An 18,593-nucleotide genomic window follows, 5' to 3' on the forward strand; every position below is an offset into this window, starting at 1 on the left:
GACATGAAACAAAGAGCAAAGTCCAGTTGCATAGTATTAAATCAAATGACTGATTTTTTTTTTTCATCCACGAAGAAGACATTAGCAGGATGCAGCAACACCTGCTGGAGGGTATAAAATATCACAGGTAAAATAAAGAATAAGAGCATAACATATGAGTATTATTTCAAAATACATACATATATTTGATGTGGATTTCATTAGTCAGAAATGTGAGTTACCTAAGTTCTCCTTTCCTCTGCCCCTCTCCAAGAGCAAAGAAAAGGACCATTCAGGTCCAAGATCCAGCCTTCACTCTCGTGACAGAGTGATAAGGCTCCAGAGTAAACTTGACCGCACTTAAGAATTTATCCAGATGAATATCAGGTGTATTTCAAATCACATTATATGAACCCACCACTGGTTTACAACCCTTACATTTCATCTTCAGGGAAAACAGAAATAATTTTCGTGCCACAGTTCAAAAGTTCTGTGATAACAAATAAGATCAAAACTGAGATGCCCACATTGTGACCTGGGACACTAGTGTCCCGGCCCGCTCTCCTGTGTCCTGTGCTGCTCCTTTCTCATTCCCCAGCCAAAAATGCTCTGCTCCAGCAAAGGAACAGGGCAGAGAAGCTCTGTGCATGTGCGTCCAGTGAAATGGGACTTCTCTCCTGCAGGGAAGTGAGAGGAAAGAGGTTGTATGAGGCAGAAGGTCAGGAAAAGGTCTCAGCATCACTTTGTGCTCCAATTTCCATTGGAGAACGAAGTCCTCCAAGTAACAGTCCCAGCCCACAGCCACAAGAATGGAACATTACCAAAAAAAAAGAGATAACCAAATTCATCCATTCTCTAAATTCCTCTGCTCCCATATCTAGAAGGTGTTGAATTGATGTGGTATTTATTTATAGCAATACTTTCCACTGTTCTGTAACTCAAGTTGTGTCACTTACCATTGCATGTACCATCTGTACCCATGTGAGCCACCTGACAACATTGGTTACTTGCTTTGCAGAAATACAAATAAACCATAAACAGCAAAACTCATTGTGTTGGGTTTGCGTGGCAAGGTTGGGGGGGGGGGGGGTGCTAAAGAGGTGGCTTCTGCAAGAAGCTGCTAGAAGCTTCCCCTGTGTCTGACAGAGCCAATGCCAGCCGGCTCCAAGACGGACCCGCCACTGGCCAAGGCTGAGCCAATCAGCGCCTCTGTGATAACATATTTAAGAAGGGGAAAAAAAAAAACAACAACAGTTAGAGAGAGCTTTTGCAGCCGGAGAGAGGAGTGAGAAGATGTGAGAACAACTCTGCAGACACCAAGGTCAGTGCAGAAGGAGGGGGAGGAGGTGCTCCAGGCGCCGGAGCAGAGATCCCCCTGCAGCCCGTGGAGAAGGCCATGGTGAAGCAGGCTGTCCCCCTGCAGCCCATGGAGGAAGGATGAGGGGGTGTAGAGATTCCACCTGTAGCCTGTGGAAGACCCCATGCTGGAGCAGGTGGAAGCACCTGAAGGAGGCTGTGGCCCGTGGGAAGCCCACACTGGAGCAAGCTCCTGGCAGGACCTGGGGACCCATGGAGAGAGGAGCCCAGGCTGGAGCAGGTTTGCTGGCAGGACTTGTGACCCTGTGGGGGACCCACGCTGGAGCAGTTTGCTCCTGAAGGTCTGCACCCCGTGGGAGAGACCCACGCTGGAGCAGTTCGTGAAGGACTGTAGCCCGTGAGAGGGACTCCATGCTGGAGCAGGGGAACGATGAGAGGAGTCCTCCCCCTGGGGATGAAGAAGCGGCAGAAACAACGTGAGATGAACTGACCATAACCCCCATTCCCCGTCCCCCTGTGCCGCTGAGGGGGGAGGAGGTTGAAGCCGGGAGTGAAGTTGAGCCTGGGAAGATGGGAGGGGTGGGGGGAGGTGTTTTAAGAGTTGATTTTATTTCTCATTCCTCTACTCTGTTTTGCCTAGTAATAAATTAGATGAATTCCCTCTCTAAGTTCAGTCTGTTTTGCTCGTGACGATAATTAGTGGGTGATCTCTCCCTGTCCTTATCTCAACCCACAAGCATCTCATTATACCTTTTCTCCCCTGTCTAGTTAAGAAGGGCAGTGATAGAGCAGCTCTGGTGGGCACCTGGCCCCCAGCCAGGGTCAACCCACCACATTCATATAACGACAGAATATGAGTAACAGAAGTCCTTATTTTCAAGGTTTATTTTTCACTTCATGACTGCATTTCCTTTTTTACATTAACCTTATTCTTTTTCAAGCAAGAAATACCAGAATTAACATGACCGTAACTCCTGTTAGTATACATAAGACACAAGTGACAATCAACCAGTAAGATCTCTTAGGTCTCATTTTTAGACACTTTGTTTACAGTAATTTTAGCTGTCTATCATTGAGCACCTAGATTAAGATAATCACTGATTCTTTCCACAGTCCAATGGACAGCGATAGGCATCTCAGAGTATGTGATAAAAGAGGTTGAAAGAATTACGTCAGAAGGAGATGAAGTATATTCTGGAGATGGTCTTTATTACTGCAAAACTCAGTCATCTGAACTCCCTAAAATAGATGTCTTTTAGAGAGCAAGGTCGGAATTCACCTACATTTAGAAGCCTACAAATGGACATCAAAACTCACATTAGGAACTTAGATAATTGCCTGGTCCACTACAGAGATACACAGAGCTCAGTTCAGTAGCCCAAACACACATGGATATTTATCGGTATATAAGATGTTTGCTTAGACCACCTTCATTTTATCTGAAGAACAGCAACCATAGTAAGGGCCCTGACAGACTTAGAATAGTATGTTAAAATCAGACCGCTGAAGCTGCTACTGAAACTTTATCTGTTCACCCTGTCACCCTAACAGAAATCAGCACTTCCAGCTTTGACTTCTTTTAAAATGTTGAGCAGAAGACCGGCTTGTAAAGAAATTCCTGCATTGCTAGAGTCAGTTATCCCCTACCTCCGGAGCGGAAGAGAAGGGCAGAAAGAAGGAAGAGTAACAAAAAGGTCAGACCCCTAAAAAGCATACCTCACCTTTTGAGGTCCTTCAGTTGCTTGCTCTGAAGTATCTTTTTCCAGTCATAACAGAAGCAAGAAAATTGAATAATTAAAACAAAACACTAAGAGTTCTTGGAAACAGCTGAACCTGAAACTGAATCATGGTAAACAACGGGGTTTGATGTGAGGGATCTTGGCATCCCATAGGGTCAGGCTCTTTGTTTGCACTTGAGAGCACTCACTGCAAAAATCATGAATATTCCTGGCAATTCAGGATGCTGGTTTTACAAAAATAACTTTTTTTTTTCTTTGTAAAGCTCAAACATTTCCACTGCTTTGCAACATGCAGTTCAAGTACTTCATCAAGACTACACTGTGGGCTCTGGGCGAAAGACTGTTGATGGTTTACAGACACATTACAAGGGAGTTGCAATAAAATCATACCATTTTGTTCTCACTCCTGGCTATACTAAATACCTGGATGAAATCAACAGCAAACAAACTTTCTTGCATCATTTCCAGCCTGATCTTTTACTTATATGATTAGCAGTGCCTTATCACTTCACAGTTCACAAACAGTAATGCTTTATCCACTACCAATTTCACGCTAAACAATGTGAGGAAAAGACCTTTATCCCGCACTCAGATTTTTAGGAAGTCTCTGTGTAGGGTACTTTTTTACTTTGGCTCTGTGCTCTCTGCAAGAATGAGAGACTTAAGTTCCTCTACCCAGTTATTCCTACAGATATTAACACTCAAAGACCTGCATAATAGGAACAGACTGTGAAAACCAGCATTCTTTAGAGGTCTGAGCATCTGCAGCTCCCCACAATTTCTCAAAATGGGAGGTGAGAAGGAGGAACGAGACTGTTCAGTACGGCCCTGCTCTGCTCCAGCCTTTGGATGGTCACCTTTGGACACCCAAGAAGATCACTGGAACCACGCTGCTATGAAGTGCTACCTTATGAAGGACAAGAAGTTGCATAGGTATGCTGACAGTTTTATCTGTATTGTATGTGTGCATATGGAGTGAGTTCATCTTCTGAAACACTTGCTTCAGCTGTTTCATATTAACTGTTGACATGTGCAGCTATAGTAATTTCTGTATTCTATTTAAGATGTAGTAAGGAAAACAAAACACAGAGAAAAAACATTTCAGAACCCAGTTTAGTAGAAGATTTTGATCATCACACCGTTTCACAAGAGTCAGCACACCCTTGAAGCAGGCCTCCAGAAACCCATCTGCTGCTCAGCTATCACTGACCTGGATTCCACAGTCTCAAGAAGCTGGCCCATGGATTCAGGACCCCACTGTTAGAATGGTGATTCACCTTCACCCAGATTGTGCTTTGCTACCGACTGCATAAAAGGTATATTTAAAGCCAACACATCAGTAAATTTGACTCTGCATAAGACAGACACTTCTCCACTGGGAGCTAGACAAAGAATAGGAAATTATTTTGCACAGGACACTCAACTCTCATACTATCAACAGCTTTTAGCTGTTAAAAATACCAAGAGCAGTCATTGCCAACACATCTTTGAAAACCTGCTTTACCTGCTGCAGGGCCTAAACAATTATTCCTGATTTAGATGTTTCAAAGCCCTTTATTTGTGGTCTTCCAGTTCCTTTTATAAAACTTTGTTTGTTTTGCTCTCCAACTCCATGGTTGGAAACTCCAGTAGAATACCTGAGAGCCTAAGAAATACTGACTTTTTATTTGCCCAGCTGCTCCAAGGAAAACATTTTTGTTGGCCTTTAAAATCTGGCATCATTTCAACATCCTCGTTTACCTCAAACTAAGAGCCCTTATAAAGCCCAGCGTCCCACCTTCAAGCTTATGTACAGTGGAGGGTCTGGTAACTGAAACAGAGAAAGCAGAGACATCACACTCTATCACCCTGTCATGCAGCCTGAGGGATGTCATTCCATAGAGTTTGAGAAACAGCATGGTTAAGAGCCCTGTTTTGTTTATAGCCTCCATATACAACCTATTCTTCAGATTAAATGGGCACTAAAAGCTTAATGTCTAATACAGTTTAACCACTGTTACTCACCTAGCCCTTTTACAGTTTTATGAAACGTCTTCCTATTTTTCTTCATCTCAGCAAGATAAAAATGCATCAAAACACAGTAAATGACATATTAAAAAACTACTTGTATTGGGTTCATGTGGCAAGGTTTTGGTAGCGGGGGGGGGGCTACAGGGGTGGCTTCTGTGAGAAGCTGCTAGAAGCTTCCCCCATGTCCGACAGAGCCAATGCCAGCCAGCTCCAAGACAGACCCGCCACTGGCCAAGGCCGAGCCCATCAGCAACAGTGGTAGCACCTCTGGGATAACAGAGTTAAGAAGGGGAGTGGGGGGGGAAACCACAAAAAAAACCCCATGAGCAACATGCAGCCAGAGGAGTGAGAAGATGTGAGAACAACTCTGCAGACACCAAGGTCAGTGCAGAAGGAGGGGGAGGAGGTGCTCCAGAGCAGAGATTGCCCTGCAGCCCATGGAGAAGACCATGGTGAGGCAGGCTGTCCCCCTGCAGTCCATGGAGGATGATGATAGAGCAGATATCCACCTGCAGCCCATGGAAGACTCCATATCAGAGCAGGTGGAGGCACCTGAAAGAGGCTGTGGCTCCGTGGGAAGCCCACACTGGAGCAGGTTTGCTGGCAGGACCTGGGGCCCCGTGGAGGGAGGAACCCATGCCAGAGCAGGTTTGCTGGCAGGACTTGTGACCCTGTGGTGGACCCACACTGGAGCAGTCTGGTCCTGAAGGTCTGCACCCCGTGGGAGAGACCCACACTGGAGCAGTTCATGAAGAACTGCAGCCTGTGGGAAGGACTCATGTTGGAGTTCATGGAGGACTGTCTCCTGTGGGAGGGACCCCACGCTGGCGCAGGGGAGGAGTGTGAGGAGTCTTCCCCTGAGGAGGAAGGAGAGGCAGAGACACCGTGTGATGAACTGACCACAACCCCCATTCCCTGTCCCCCTGTGCTGCTGGCAGGGAGGAGGGAGAGAAATCCAGAGTGAAGTTGAGCCCTGGAAGAAGGGAGGGGTGGTGGGAGGTGTTTTAAGATTTGGCTTTACTTCTCGTTATCCTACACTGAGTTGATTGGTAATAAATTAAATTAATTTTCCTAAGTTGAGTCTGTTTTGTCCATGAAAGTAATTAGTGAATGATCTCTCCCTGTCCTTATCTTGACCCATGAGCCTTTCATTATATTTTCTCTCCCCTGTCCAGCTGAGGAGGGCAGTGATAGAGCAGTTTGGGTGGGCACCTGGCCTCCAGCCAGGGTCAACCCACCACATGACTCAGCAAAAATGATCACAGAGATCACTGTCACATGGATAAAATGGAGAGAAAAAAAAAGGAAAAATACAGGAAAATATTTCTCTTTCAATATTCAGTTATTTTAACTCTAAGTAATTAAAATGTGCTGTTTTTTCTTAAGAAGGTGCTTAAGACAACTATCTGAACTATTCATTGGCAAAATCTAGTTTTCTTCCTTGTAAGGAGTTGCTCCCCCTCCACAACACTGATAACAGGAGGGTATAGTTTCCCATCTAGAAATTAAATGTTTTACTAAACCTAGCCAAACACTGAAAACATTTTGAGGATGCCTACCCTTTATTTCCTGTAATCACTAGATTCCACACAAACAAATGTGCGTAATGGTTTTCGAGCTGCAAATGCTCAATCCTACTACGGCAATAAATCTGTACAGCTTCTGGCAGGATTTAGGGCAGTCTACTGCTCAGAAGAACTGAAGTCCATGCAGACAACTGTAGGGTGAAATACAACACAGAGAGATTAAGATGAGGAAAGGCAAACATCTTGGTGGTTCACAGTTTTACTTCTCTTAATGTAAGCATACACAACTCAACTATTTCACGTAGGCATAAACTGTAAATGGCACCAAGAGCTGTATTAAATACATGATACGTGTTGGCTAGCCCAGTTCAAAGTCCAGAGTTGGTATGGTATGCTGCCTTTATGATGTGTCAAATTAGAAACATTATATTAGGCTGGGCTCATGAATAGGTGAATACTGCAAATAGGTGTCAAAGCACATGGGTAAAGGTAAACAAGAAATTACTCACACCTTTTAGGACTGAATAGCTGAGTAAGTATGTTGCCAAACTAGGTCAGCAAAAGCACCTCGATGCTTGTAGAAGAGCTCAATCGTAATTTCATTAAATTGGCTAAAAGATTGCACCTGTTATGTGTTCTCTTGACCTCTAATTCACTCTGTGTAATAAACATTGTGAAGGAAATACAAGGAAGTAATTCATAAAGGACACTTCCCTCCTCCACATGATCAACTGCCATGTGCATATTTACAAAGCTAAATTAGTGTAACCAAAAAAAAAATTAAAAAGACAAGACAAAAAGACCTTCACTTGAACTTGACATGTAACATGTGAATAGCTGCAAGAAGTCTTATCTAGCTCACCTGGATTTTTTTTTTTGCCTCTTTTACAATCCTGTGCGTTGCCACACCTGCTACATTCCATAAATCAAGGTGAATCGGAGACATGACACTTTACCCAGCCTATTGTACCACATCTTTAGAGCCACTCCACAGCTGGCATGCACAGGTAGCACAACCCACCAAACTCATACGTAAGTGAAAGCCATTAGAAAGAAACAAGCTCAAATCTATGCGACATTCAGAACAAACACGCTAGCAAGATACACAGAATGACATTCAGATCCTCTACTTAAGTCAATCATGAAGCTATAGACATGTCTTTTTCTCAGGTTTCATGATTAAATTTAAAATGGAGTGACAATTTCCGCTCTGTGCTGTTAAAGGACACTTATTTTCTCTATTTACACAGAGCTGATTTCATTGTTATTCAGCACCAGTAACTTAACAGGTTTTGCAGAATTACTAATGCTTTTGCATAATAAAAAGCAAAAGCAAGAGCGTGTAAACTATTTGCCTTATGAAGCAAATCTACACCAGCACCCAAAACAGATCTCAACCCATCATACCACACACTGCCTTCCTAAAAGCAGCACTGGTGTTCGGAGTAGTTACATTCAACACCACACACAATTTCCTGCTTGCACTCTTAAGTTTTAGGGTAAACCAGTGTCACAAGAGAGCATGAAAAGGTCATACAGGAAAGAACATGAACAATCAACTTTCAGAGTTGCGTGGCCAAAAGGGAGCAGGAGTCACAGAGAAGAGGGGATTTGTAGTCACGCTGACAACCACCGCTGCCTTGCCAAGGCCACAGCCTGGGGCTGCTGCAACACCTGCAAAGGAGGAAGGTTATAGGCATCCCAGGGAAACAGGACAACTCCCAGTAACACACCCCGTCACAGCCTCACCTCACCCCACAGCATCCTTCTGCAGCCACAGGACCCAGCAAACAGCCCATCCCCCAAGCAGGCTCTGACCCCTTACCAGCAGGCCTCACTGTCCCACCTCAGGGGCAACCCACTCGCATCCCAACCTGGGGGGCTACTATGCCTCTCATAAAACCTGTGCTCCCCTGCAACCCACCACATCTCCCTGCTTCTGATAGCTGCCTCCCACAGCTCTCCTCAGCCCCACTCCCCTCAGCCTTGCTCCTCTCAGTCCCCTATGGCTCCCTGCAACCCTCACCTCAGCCCCCCTCAGCCCCCCCATGGCTCCTTCAGCGCCCACCTCACCTCCCCACAGCCCTCAGTCCCCCTCAGCCTCCCATGGCTCCCTAAAGCTCCCCTCACCTCAGCCCCCCTCAGCTCAGTTCCCTTCAGCTCCCCCTCACCTCAGCTCCCCTCAGCCCAGTTCCCTTCAGCTCCCCTTAATCCACCATGGCTCCATGCAACCCACCTCACCTCATCCCCCCTCAATCTCCCATGATTCCCCACAACCCCCCTCACCTCATCGCCCCTCATCCCGCCATGACTCCCCACAGACACCCCAGCTTCCCCCCCCCCGTCTCACAGCGCGACGCCCACTCCGCTGGAGCCAATCGGAGCTTCCGCCAGCGGGTCCCCAGCCAATCGTATCCGGCGGAGGCCGGGCCCGCTGACGAGCTCCCCCCGCTACCGCGGCCCCCCTCCTCCCTCTACGGCAGCGCCGCTAATAGCAGTTGGGGCCGCGCGGGCGGCGGGTGCGCAGGCGCTGTTCTCCCCTCTCTACCGTTCTCGTCCCACCTCCTGCCGCAGCCGGTCACCTCCAGCGCCGCGCAGGAGCGGGCCCTCACGGTGGGGTCGGGGCGGAACCGCGGCGGGCGGGGGGGGCGGTGGCGGGTGGGGAGGCGTCTCCCGCCTGGGGAGGCTGTGGTGACTGGTGCTGCCCGGGGCAGGGCCGCGGGACCCCCACTGTGCTCGGCCTTCGTACAAGCGGGTGGCTGCGCCACCGCCCCCCTCGGTTTTGACGTGAGGGGAAGAAAGTATCGGTAGGCTACGTGGGGCTGGTGGGGTGCCGGGCCGTCTGCCCCGGAGTCCCCCCCCGCCCCGGACGAGGCCGGTCCGTTTGCTGGGTAGCCGGACCCGGGACCCGCAGCGGTGCCGGGGGCCGGCGGTGCAGGTGCGCTGCTCCGAGGGCCGGGTGACGGCGCTGGTTTCCCCGACAGCGCTGCGGCAGCCGGACCCGGACACGGGGTTAGTTTGTACTGACAGCGCGGCATCTTGCTGTAAGCTTTCAAGGCCAGGATAACTCGTTTTGTACTGAACGGAGCAACTGGCTAAGAGGTGGGAGAGGTTCAAGAGCAGAAAGGTGTAGTGCTGATGGCATTCTGTAGTTGGCTGTGATACAGTGTGTAAAAACACAAATGCTTAGCATTTTTGGAGTATTTTGAAGCTAATATTGTGGTCTTATGAAAAACTCTGGTTCTGCCTTTTAAAACACCTGACAACATGAAACGAGTGATTCTCTGCTCCATTGCTCATGTCATCTCATTTCTTTTTTTTCTCCTTTTTAAAGAGGCTGCATGTTACAAGTCTTCTGTATTAGGAGATACTCTAATGCTGGTTTTGGCAACGCTTTCTTCTAACATTTGTATCTTCTAAAGAAATTTTAACTGTTGGTTCTGAGGGGGATGATTTCCCATGCTTTGAATTCCTCTCACTGCTAAAGCTTTGGCTAACATTAAAGCTACTTATACTTTTAAAGTAATACACTCACAGTTTTAAAAAGTTTGGGGAAAAGGGTTGAGATAGGCCAGAAGATAGTACTACAGTTAGGAAGATAGCTGCTCTTCCTCCTAGAATCACCCTACTTTGTGCAAGCGTGATAAAGGAGAAGTTTGCTGGAGTGGGGTTCTTCTTGAGAAGTAAATACATTATCTAACAATATTGCAGAAGGTTTTGTGAAACGTGAAGCTTCACTTCCTCTTTCTTAAAAGGCTTCTAGAATAATTCTGGACCTTCCTGATCAAAGTGCTCCTGTCATACATAATAAGTTGGGGGGGGGAAGCTTACAAATCATAGCTTGCATTCATAATAATAATGAATTCCTTGATAAGAAATACTTGCCTTATAGCTGAGGTTACTAATGATTTAATTTTTTTTTAGATAGAAGGAAATATGATACGTAAATAACAGATTTAAATGCTGTTATGGTAGACATTCAACAGCTTAGAAGGAAAACAGAAGTGGAAGTTACTCCTGGCAGTTCCATGTATAGAGTAAGCAATGTTGAAAGGCTCAAAAGTCTTCCAGCAACTCCAGAGGGTGGAAACTGTGGAAAAGGAAAGGTGGATGAAGAAGAAAAATCATAATTACAGTAGGAAACAAACTTCTGGTCTGAACAGTAATGTGTAAGTAGGATTTAGACCTGCACAGGACTCTTAAATGTGGGGGCAGAATTGTTCAGGTGCCTGTGCTTGAACATAAGAAAGAATACTGGTCATCTGTCTTGGAATGCAGAATTGTAGTAAGACACACAGGAACAATGGAATAATTGCTTGAAAGAGAGAAAACAATTCTTCCTTTCATTTAGTCTGGAATGAAAAAAACCCACCTCATTGCACATTTGTTTTAATATGAGAAACTATGACAATACATGAGAAACTTCTTTAGTCAGTATGGAAATATACTGTGGACTTCAGTGGTTGTTTACACCAGTTGTTTTGCAGCTAACCTCTATAAGGAAGATGCACGTAATGTATAGCTAGTTAAACTGGTTCCAGTACAATTATTTTGAGTTACCCGTCTTATCTTTTAAATTTTTTCAGATGCATCTGATTACCTGCTGGAAACACTTTGAAGTATCAACAATGAACTCGATGTTAACATTATTTTTTTCTGGAATAGTTGCCTGTTGTGCTCACTCTACCGGTGATTCGGTATCCAGGTTACTCCTCGTGTCTTTTGATGGCTTCAGGGCTGATTACTTGGAAACCTATAAACTTCCTCACCTTCGGGAGTTCATTGAAGATGGTGTGCTTGTAAAACAAGTTAAGAATGCTTTTATCACCAAGACATTCCCAAACCATTATACCATAGTGACAGGTTTATATGAAGAAAGCCATGGCATCGTGGCTAATGACATGTACGATGCAGACGCCAAGAAAAAGTTTTCACAATTCAATGATTCAGATCCCTTCTGGTGGAATGAGGCAGTTCCAATTTGGGTAACAAATCAACAGCAGGGAAAAGGAGCAAGTGCTGCTGCAATGTGGCCTGGTACTGATGTAAAAATTAACGATACGACCCCTCAGTTCTTTATGAAGTATAACTTTTCGGTGACGTTTGAGGAGAGAGTGGAGAAAATTGTTGCATGGCTGAACAGCTCTGATCCACTAGTCAGTTTTGCTACGTTATATTGGGAAGAACCAGATGCAAGTGGGCACAAGTATGGACCAGATGACACCAAGAACATGCGCAAAGTATTAGAAGAAGTGGATAATCATATTGGTTTCCTTACTAATAAATTGAAAGCATTAGGTTTGTGGGACACTATTAATATCATTGTAACAAGCGATCATGGAATGGCCTCCTGTTCTGCAAAGAAGCTGATTATCCTTGATGACTGTATTGGTCGCAATAACTACACTCTGATAGACAAGAGTCCAGTTGCTGCAGTGCTGCCAAGGCAGAGTATGTTTGGTTTGTTTAAGTCATACACTGAGAATTAAATCTTGTTTATCTTACTACTAAAAAGTACACACTATGGTAGACTATTCACATCTTTTGCAAAAGCAGTGTAGTTCATATTACAGGACTTTGACATAATTTAATGAATAAGCTAAAGAATGTTTGTTTGCTTAAGAATTACTTTGTTTTGGTGATCAATAAGCCAAGGAGAGTTTCTTGTCAAGTTGCTGTGGGTGGTAAAGATGGTCCTGGTACTGCTTGTTGAGAAAGTAGATACTCACTTGGTATGCCTGCTCTCTTGTTGCTCACTTAGTCTATACAGTTGCAATTCACAGTGAGCATAAAATAAACCCTCACGTTTATTCAGAATAAAAATGTCATTGTTTAAATTTCCAAGTAAAAATCTAAACCCAGCTTTGATCACTTTACCGCTGCTGTTTCTGTGAATGAAACTTCAGTTTTCATACTGTGAATTCAATTTTCATATCTTGGAGTAGTTACTAACAGTCATGTCTTAAATCATGACGCTGCTGGTCTCAGTTTCCACAACTGTGGCCAGACTGAAGCCATTCTAATGAACAAAGTGATTTATACAGTCACAAAATTTAATAGTTACTGCTTTGGATAAAATACTGACTACTTTGGTATGTGATTGCTTTCTCTTGATTCCTCTGCTTGAATTTTGCTGTCCTCCCTTGCAAGCCCAGAGGGTAAGTTGAATTGTAGGTCCAAAACTATCAGCCGTGAGATGCCTGACTTAAAATGAGACCAAATTGTGAAATTCACTTTGATATAGTGTTTCATTAGGGTTGTGAAAAAATCCTTTTCTATGTGACTCTTAAAAAATAATTGTTTTTCAAAAAATGGATCTGGGGTTTAATGACAGTAATTGCAGTAAACAGGACATAACTTCCAGCTGTTTCACATGCAGTTTTTTTTCTTGGCAGACAAGAGAGACGTGTATAACTTACTGAAAAAATGCCACAGTCATATGAAAGTGTATCTCAAAGAAGAAATTCCAGACAGATTTCATTATCGTCATAATAAGAGAATTCAACCCATAATTCTGGTTGCAGATGAAGGTTGGACAATTGTACAAAACGAGTCTCTTTCAAAATGTAAGTGTGTTTTCCTCATTTGTGCTCTTGGTGGCTTATATTGGTAAACTGTCTTGGCTTTATTCCAGCTGTCTGTAGAACGGTTCTAGTTTAACGAGTGGAGTCCTGGCACTGTGCATCTTTAGGAACAGCTCAGCATTTTTTAGAACATTCTCAGGCTGAGCTTGGAGTGTTTGAAAGGATGAGGAAGAGATGGGGGTTATTCCGTTGGCTAAAACACTTTGTCATGTTCAACTTAATAGCCTGAGGTACGCTTGTAAGAGTTACTTTAGGCAAGATAGCAGTCTGTCTCAAGGTTCCACCAGAGTGTGGTTTTTAACTTTTTGTATATAGTATATATAGAGGAGAGCATAAATTGAGGAATGCAAGACACAACATTTAATGTTGCAGTACATGTACTAGGAAACAAAAATAAAGGGGAAGAAAAAATAATAGGAACACAACAGTAATGGTGAAAGAAGCCAGAGTTCTTCCTGTTAGGGGCATCACATAGCATGTTTTAAAGACAAAAAAACCAAAACAGATGCTACTTCACACAGTGCATCGCTAAGCTATGCACTTTCTTCCTGCTAGATGCTATGAATGTCAAATTACATATATACATACATATACACACACACACATATATGTGTGTATATATACATCTTTCTGGGTGTTTCACATGCAGGTTGTTTAGGTTTTTTTGGCAGACAAAAGAGGTGTGTATAAATTACTGAAAAAATGCAACAATCTCATGAAAGTATATCTTAAAAGAAGAAATTCCAGATAGATTTCATTATTGTCATAGTAAGAGAATTCAACCCATAATTCTGATTGCAGATGAAGGCTGCGCATTTTTATATATATCTATAAAAATATGTATCTGTGTGTGGTCAGAAAGTGACTGGACAAATTCTTGAAAGAAAAATCCATTGAAAAATCCATCGACAGAAATTAAATACAAAGGTACCAACTTCCAGGAAGTCTGTGGGCAGCTAACAGCTTGAGGCTGGTTGGTATGTCAGGGCTAACGCTGCTGGATACTTCGCAGAGGAGCTGTTACAACTGCTGTCAGACACAGGATACTGGGTGGTGTAAACTTCTGGTTTCCTCCAGTTTGGCTGTTCTTGCTGTCTGCCCTTTGCATATTTAAGTTCAAATTTTCTCATTTCTACAAAAGTACTGCTTATAATGTAAGATAACGCTTTTGTTTTAGTTTTCCCACCGATTTGTTACAGTCATCTTCAAATTTACAACACGTAGCACACGCTCTCTAATAGAGGTCTCTTGTTTATGGTTAAGTTGAATTGCACGCACCTAGAAATAGTTAATAAGTATATATTTAGAAGTAACAGCATTTTACTGGTTGAAGCGAATCACTTTTCAAAACAATGTTGCTAGCCGAGAGTTCCCAAAAGTAGGCAGGGGAGGTTATAGGCTAAAAGGCTATTTCAGTGTTTCTTGCACTTTGTGGACAAGTGGTAGCATCATGATTGGCAAGAGTGCCAGTACCTACACCGTGTCTAGCAGTGTTAGTACACACCAGCCCTCCTACTTCAGAGGGGAAAGATAGGGAACTTCATTGGCGAAGGGATTTGGAACAGCTCTGTTCAAAACAAGCAAGTAGTAGAAGGAAAAAAATGCAATCAAGAAATGTAGGACTGCATTAAAACAAACAAGCAAGATGTGGAGCAGTAGTATCTTTGTGGTAACAACAATAACGGTGAAAAACATTAAAAAGGAAGCTTATTGAAGCTTAAAAAGGAAGTTTATTGAAGTGGTGACTGTCACCTCATCAACAGACGTCTTTAATTTCACATCAGAAACATCAATGAAGCTGCCAAGGAAACAGTTCTGGCGACAGATTCGTTAAACTGTTATTAAAAAATGAACTCAAAACTTAAATGCAGTTACTCAAATACTGTACTATGTGTGCTATGAGAAATTTTTGGCATCTTAGACAGATTTTTGAGGCATGTTATTAGGACTATGGCTAGGTTTTAGCTGTACATATTCCACCAAAAAAGAGAGTGAGTATTTCTTAAAAACCTACCAAATGTCCCAATACTGGTGACCTTGTAGCCACAAATGTTGTCTTGTATTCCTGTCACAGGCATCATGATCCTTTGACTGTTTGGGGTTTTTTTTTTGTTTGGGTTTGTTTTGTGGGTTTTGGTGGTTTTTTTTTTTGTTTTGACTATTTGGATATCCCTTCACCTGAAGCACCTAATCTGATAAGCATGATTTGAGGGTAATTAATATGCTTGAACTGAACACTATCAAGGGAAAAGTGCTTGGCTTTTACGAAGTAATTAAAGTGTCTGCTTTGAAAGTGGGAGAGGTCTTTCCAAAATCTGAGAAGTACAAATTTGCATTCCAGCTACCGACTCGTGGAGTGGCAACATCCTTTTCAACTCAAGCATGAGGTGTGGGAAGGGGAAAACTGGAAATGTTGATGACCAAAAGGGAAAGAGATAATGGGGGTGGGATCCATGGCTGAAGACCAGTAAGGGAAAAGACTTCTGGGGACTGGGGAAGAGGGAAGGAACTCTGGGTCCCTTCAGTGTTTGATCCAACAGCTGCTTTATGTTCTGCATTAGTCTTTGGTTAAAATATATGCCTTCTTGGGGTGGGGGAGAGATAGGGAGGGGAATAGAATCATAGAATCAGTATGGGATACTAGTATTTAATTAAGGACAAATTAAGATCATAGAATGGTTTGGGTTGGAAGGGACCTCAAAGCCCATCTAGTTCCACCCCCCGGCCCTGGGCAGGGACACCCTCCGCTAGACCAGGTTGCCCAAAGCCCCATCCAACCTGGCCTTGAACACTTCCAGGGAGGGGGCATCCACAGTTTCTCTGGGCAACCTGTGCCAGGGCCTCACCACCCTCACAGGGAAGAATTTCTTCCTAATATCTAATCTAAATCTGCCCTCTTTTAGTTTAAATCCATTACCCCTCATCCTATCACTCCATGCCCTTGTAAACAGTCCCCCGCCATAATACTCAATACACAAACAGAAACTGTGATGTTAACTCTTAACTTTGCGTTTCTCCAGTAGGTGACCATGGCTATGACAACGCTCTCCCAAGCATGCATCCATTCCTGGCTGCTCACGGGCCTGCTTTTCATCGGGGTTACAAGCAGAGCACAATGAACAACGTTGATATTTACCCAATGATGTGCCACATCCTGGGACTGACACCACAGCCGCACAATGGCACTTTCAGTAACACCAAGTGCTTGCTCGCTGACCAGTGGTGCATAAATCTTCCAGAAGCTATTGGGATTGTAATTGGGGCTTTTATGATACTGACTACTTTCACCTGCATTATAATAATCTCAAAGAATAAAGTAGTTCCCCAACGGCCATTTTCCCGACTTCAGTTACAATCTGATGATGACGATCCTTTAATCGGATAGCATGTAGGGAGCCTTGCCTCGCTTGCTAAATAGTGATTTCAGGAAAAGAGATTGAACTTGCACTGGATGGCATTCTTTGATGCACTTTAACAGTATTTGTGTAAAATACTGTACAGCCACATCTTGCTAACTTGTTTGTGTGTGCTACCTGACTAGTAGTCCTGTAAAAATATTTTCAGAACAAAATGGTGAACGGGTGGCTTTCTGCTGGAAGAGATGCTTAACATAATAAGGAAGCTTAGTTTTTCATTCAAGCCTTTGAACACTTTCAAAATGAAATTCCAGAGTATGAACTAGCCAGGACAGACTAAGTGAATTTTAACATTTGTAAATGGTATTTTTTTTTTGTATTAAATTTAAATTAATGTTGACTTCTTTTAGTTTTCTGGTACCTGTATTGGAAAGAAGATCTTTTTCATGAGAGTTTGAAGTTAGTTCTATTTGGACAGTATATTCTGATTTGTTCTTAAATTTGGGGATAGAGGGTGTAGAGAACATCCAGTACTTCTATTTCCACCACAGAAGCCAGCAATATGACAAGAAACTGGTGAGAAGGAAAACAGAAGTCAATGAGGAAGGAATTGGTGCATCTCACCTCTATTCTGAGCAATAAAGCATGCAGTTCAGCAGTTATAACACTGGGCAGATGGCTCTGACGTTTCTAGATATGTGTCTGACTTTGTTCCACAGTTCCTGCACTTGGAGAGTTGGGGTGGTACTATTTGCTTATCTTGAGAATGTTGATTTAATCTGAGAATCCTTGGATTACCCAGTTTCTTGGGCTGTAGTAGTAAAACTACTGCTTCTAAACCCTGTGAGAAGTTTTCAGGTGTAAACTCTGCTGAAGGTGTTTATGTAATAAAAGTGGTTCTGCCCTGTGTGCTAGCTGGTAATTATCTTTTGAAGCCTGTCATGTGTTAAAAAGGAACAACTGAAAATCTGACATGCAATCATCAAGCAAGGATTCCAAACTTTTATTTTAAACCCTGGAAATTTAAAGGGAAAAGTTGATTTTCTTTTTGAGATAGGATCTGTTCTCTGTAGTGTCTAAGTTGTATAGACGCAAAGTTCTGAAGACCAGTGCTACTGCTTCGCTTAATTGAAACTCTTGATTCCCTGTTAATGGTCAAGTCTAGTAACTTGCCATAAAAAAAAAAATTAATTTGATTTAGAAGGCCTTAGTGGTACCTTATCTGTTAGTGAGGAAAGAATGTGAGGTTAAATTGTTAATGCTAACCCAAAAAGAGAACTACAGTTACAAAGTCATTTTCCTACAAGTTTGATAGTTTTAAGAACTGGTAATTTGAAGTGAAGAGAGCCGAGGTACCTGGTAGCATGCAATGTGATTTCTTGTTCACAAGCTTAAATTCAATGCAATTAGCCACAGACTGCCTTTTAGTGATCCAAGTGGGAGGAAGTACGGACTTTGGAGAGAAGGGTTACTTTTAACTGCCCACTGAAAAAAATACATTTAGAAATGAGTTTTTAAAATGATGTGTGGAAGTTTTATGAATTTGTATCTTCCTCTCTGAGGATTCTGTTGTACTAATTAAAAACACAATACAAAAAACTAGCCTGTTCTGGTTTGATTTCCCTCCCCCCCCCTTCTTAAACTACTAGTTTCTACTTTCTGGCTAATGTTTGTCTGGATTAATTTGAATTTGAAGGAGGCTCAGGCCCCTTGAAAAATCTGTACTGTTACTGACAGCATACTGGATTTTAGACTGTTGACATAATATAGCGATAACAGGATTGAACACAGAAGTCACTTTTTCATCCTGCTGGAAGACTTAAAATAATTACATACAGTAAGAGCTCAGGTTAATGAGTAACTGTGATGTGAATGTTTTGCAGGGTAGAACCCAGGCTTAGAGATGTTGTAAAAGAGAAGATGCTTGAATTCCTACATTGGAAGGAGTTGTTAGGTTTTTGTAATTTTGCTAATAAACGCTGCCATCCTCAGAGGGTGGGAGACTTGCTGGGAAATGCTTTGTATCATTTCTATGTGGAGAGGCTTGACTCAGCTGAGTTATCTTTATCTTGCTGGCACGCT

At 43.2% G+C, this 18,593-nt stretch overlaps 1 protein-coding gene across 3 annotated transcripts; it reads left to right on the plus strand.

Moving 5' to 3' along the window:
* The first annotated feature begins 9,058 nt into the window (after positions 1-9,058).
* Positions 9,059-17,784, plus strand: ENPP4 (ectonucleotide pyrophosphatase/phosphodiesterase 4). 3 transcript variants are annotated; one of them, XM_054819216.1, is made up of 4 exons: positions 9,059-9,184; positions 11,158-12,022; positions 12,967-13,137; positions 16,176-17,784. In XM_054819216.1, exons 2-4 carry the CDS (start codon positions 11,158-11,160, stop codon positions 16,538-16,540), a joined length of 1,401 nt encoding a protein of 466 aa, XP_054675191.1. In that variant the 5' UTR covers positions 9,059-9,184; the 3' UTR covers positions 16,541-17,784. The 3 variants fall into 3 exon arrangements, with proteins under 3 accessions (XP_054675191.1, XP_054675193.1, XP_054675192.1); XM_054819218.1 differs by lacking the exon at positions 9,059-9,184 and adding an exon at positions 9,229-9,583 and having other exon boundaries at positions 16,179-17,784; XM_054819217.1 differs by lacking the exon at positions 9,059-9,184 and adding an exon at positions 9,233-9,583.
* The last annotated feature ends 809 nt before the right edge of the window (positions 17,785-18,593 follow it).

This window comes from Grus americana, chromosome 3 (assembly GCF_028858705.1).
Source record: "Grus americana isolate bGruAme1 chromosome 3, bGruAme1.mat, whole genome shotgun sequence".
NCBI classification, from domain to species: domain Eukaryota; kingdom Metazoa; phylum Chordata; class Aves; order Gruiformes; family Gruidae; genus Grus; species Grus americana.

What these genes read in the sequence shown, in the direction of transcription:
- ENPP4 (XM_054819216.1), top strand. Translation starts at nt 11,158, where the DNA reads ATGCATCTGATTACCTGCTGGAAACACTTTGAAGTATCAACAATGAAC. An exon ending in TGCAGTGCTGCCAAGGCAGA is followed by an intron (nt 12,023 to 12,966) that starts GTATGTTTGGTT and finishes TTTTCTTGGCAG; the next exon opens with ACAAGAGAGACGTGTATAAC. An exon ending in AAACGAGTCTCTTTCAAAAT is followed by an intron (nt 13,138 to 16,175) that starts GTAAGTGTGTTT and finishes GCGTTTCTCCAG; the next exon opens with TAGGTGACCATGGCTATGAC.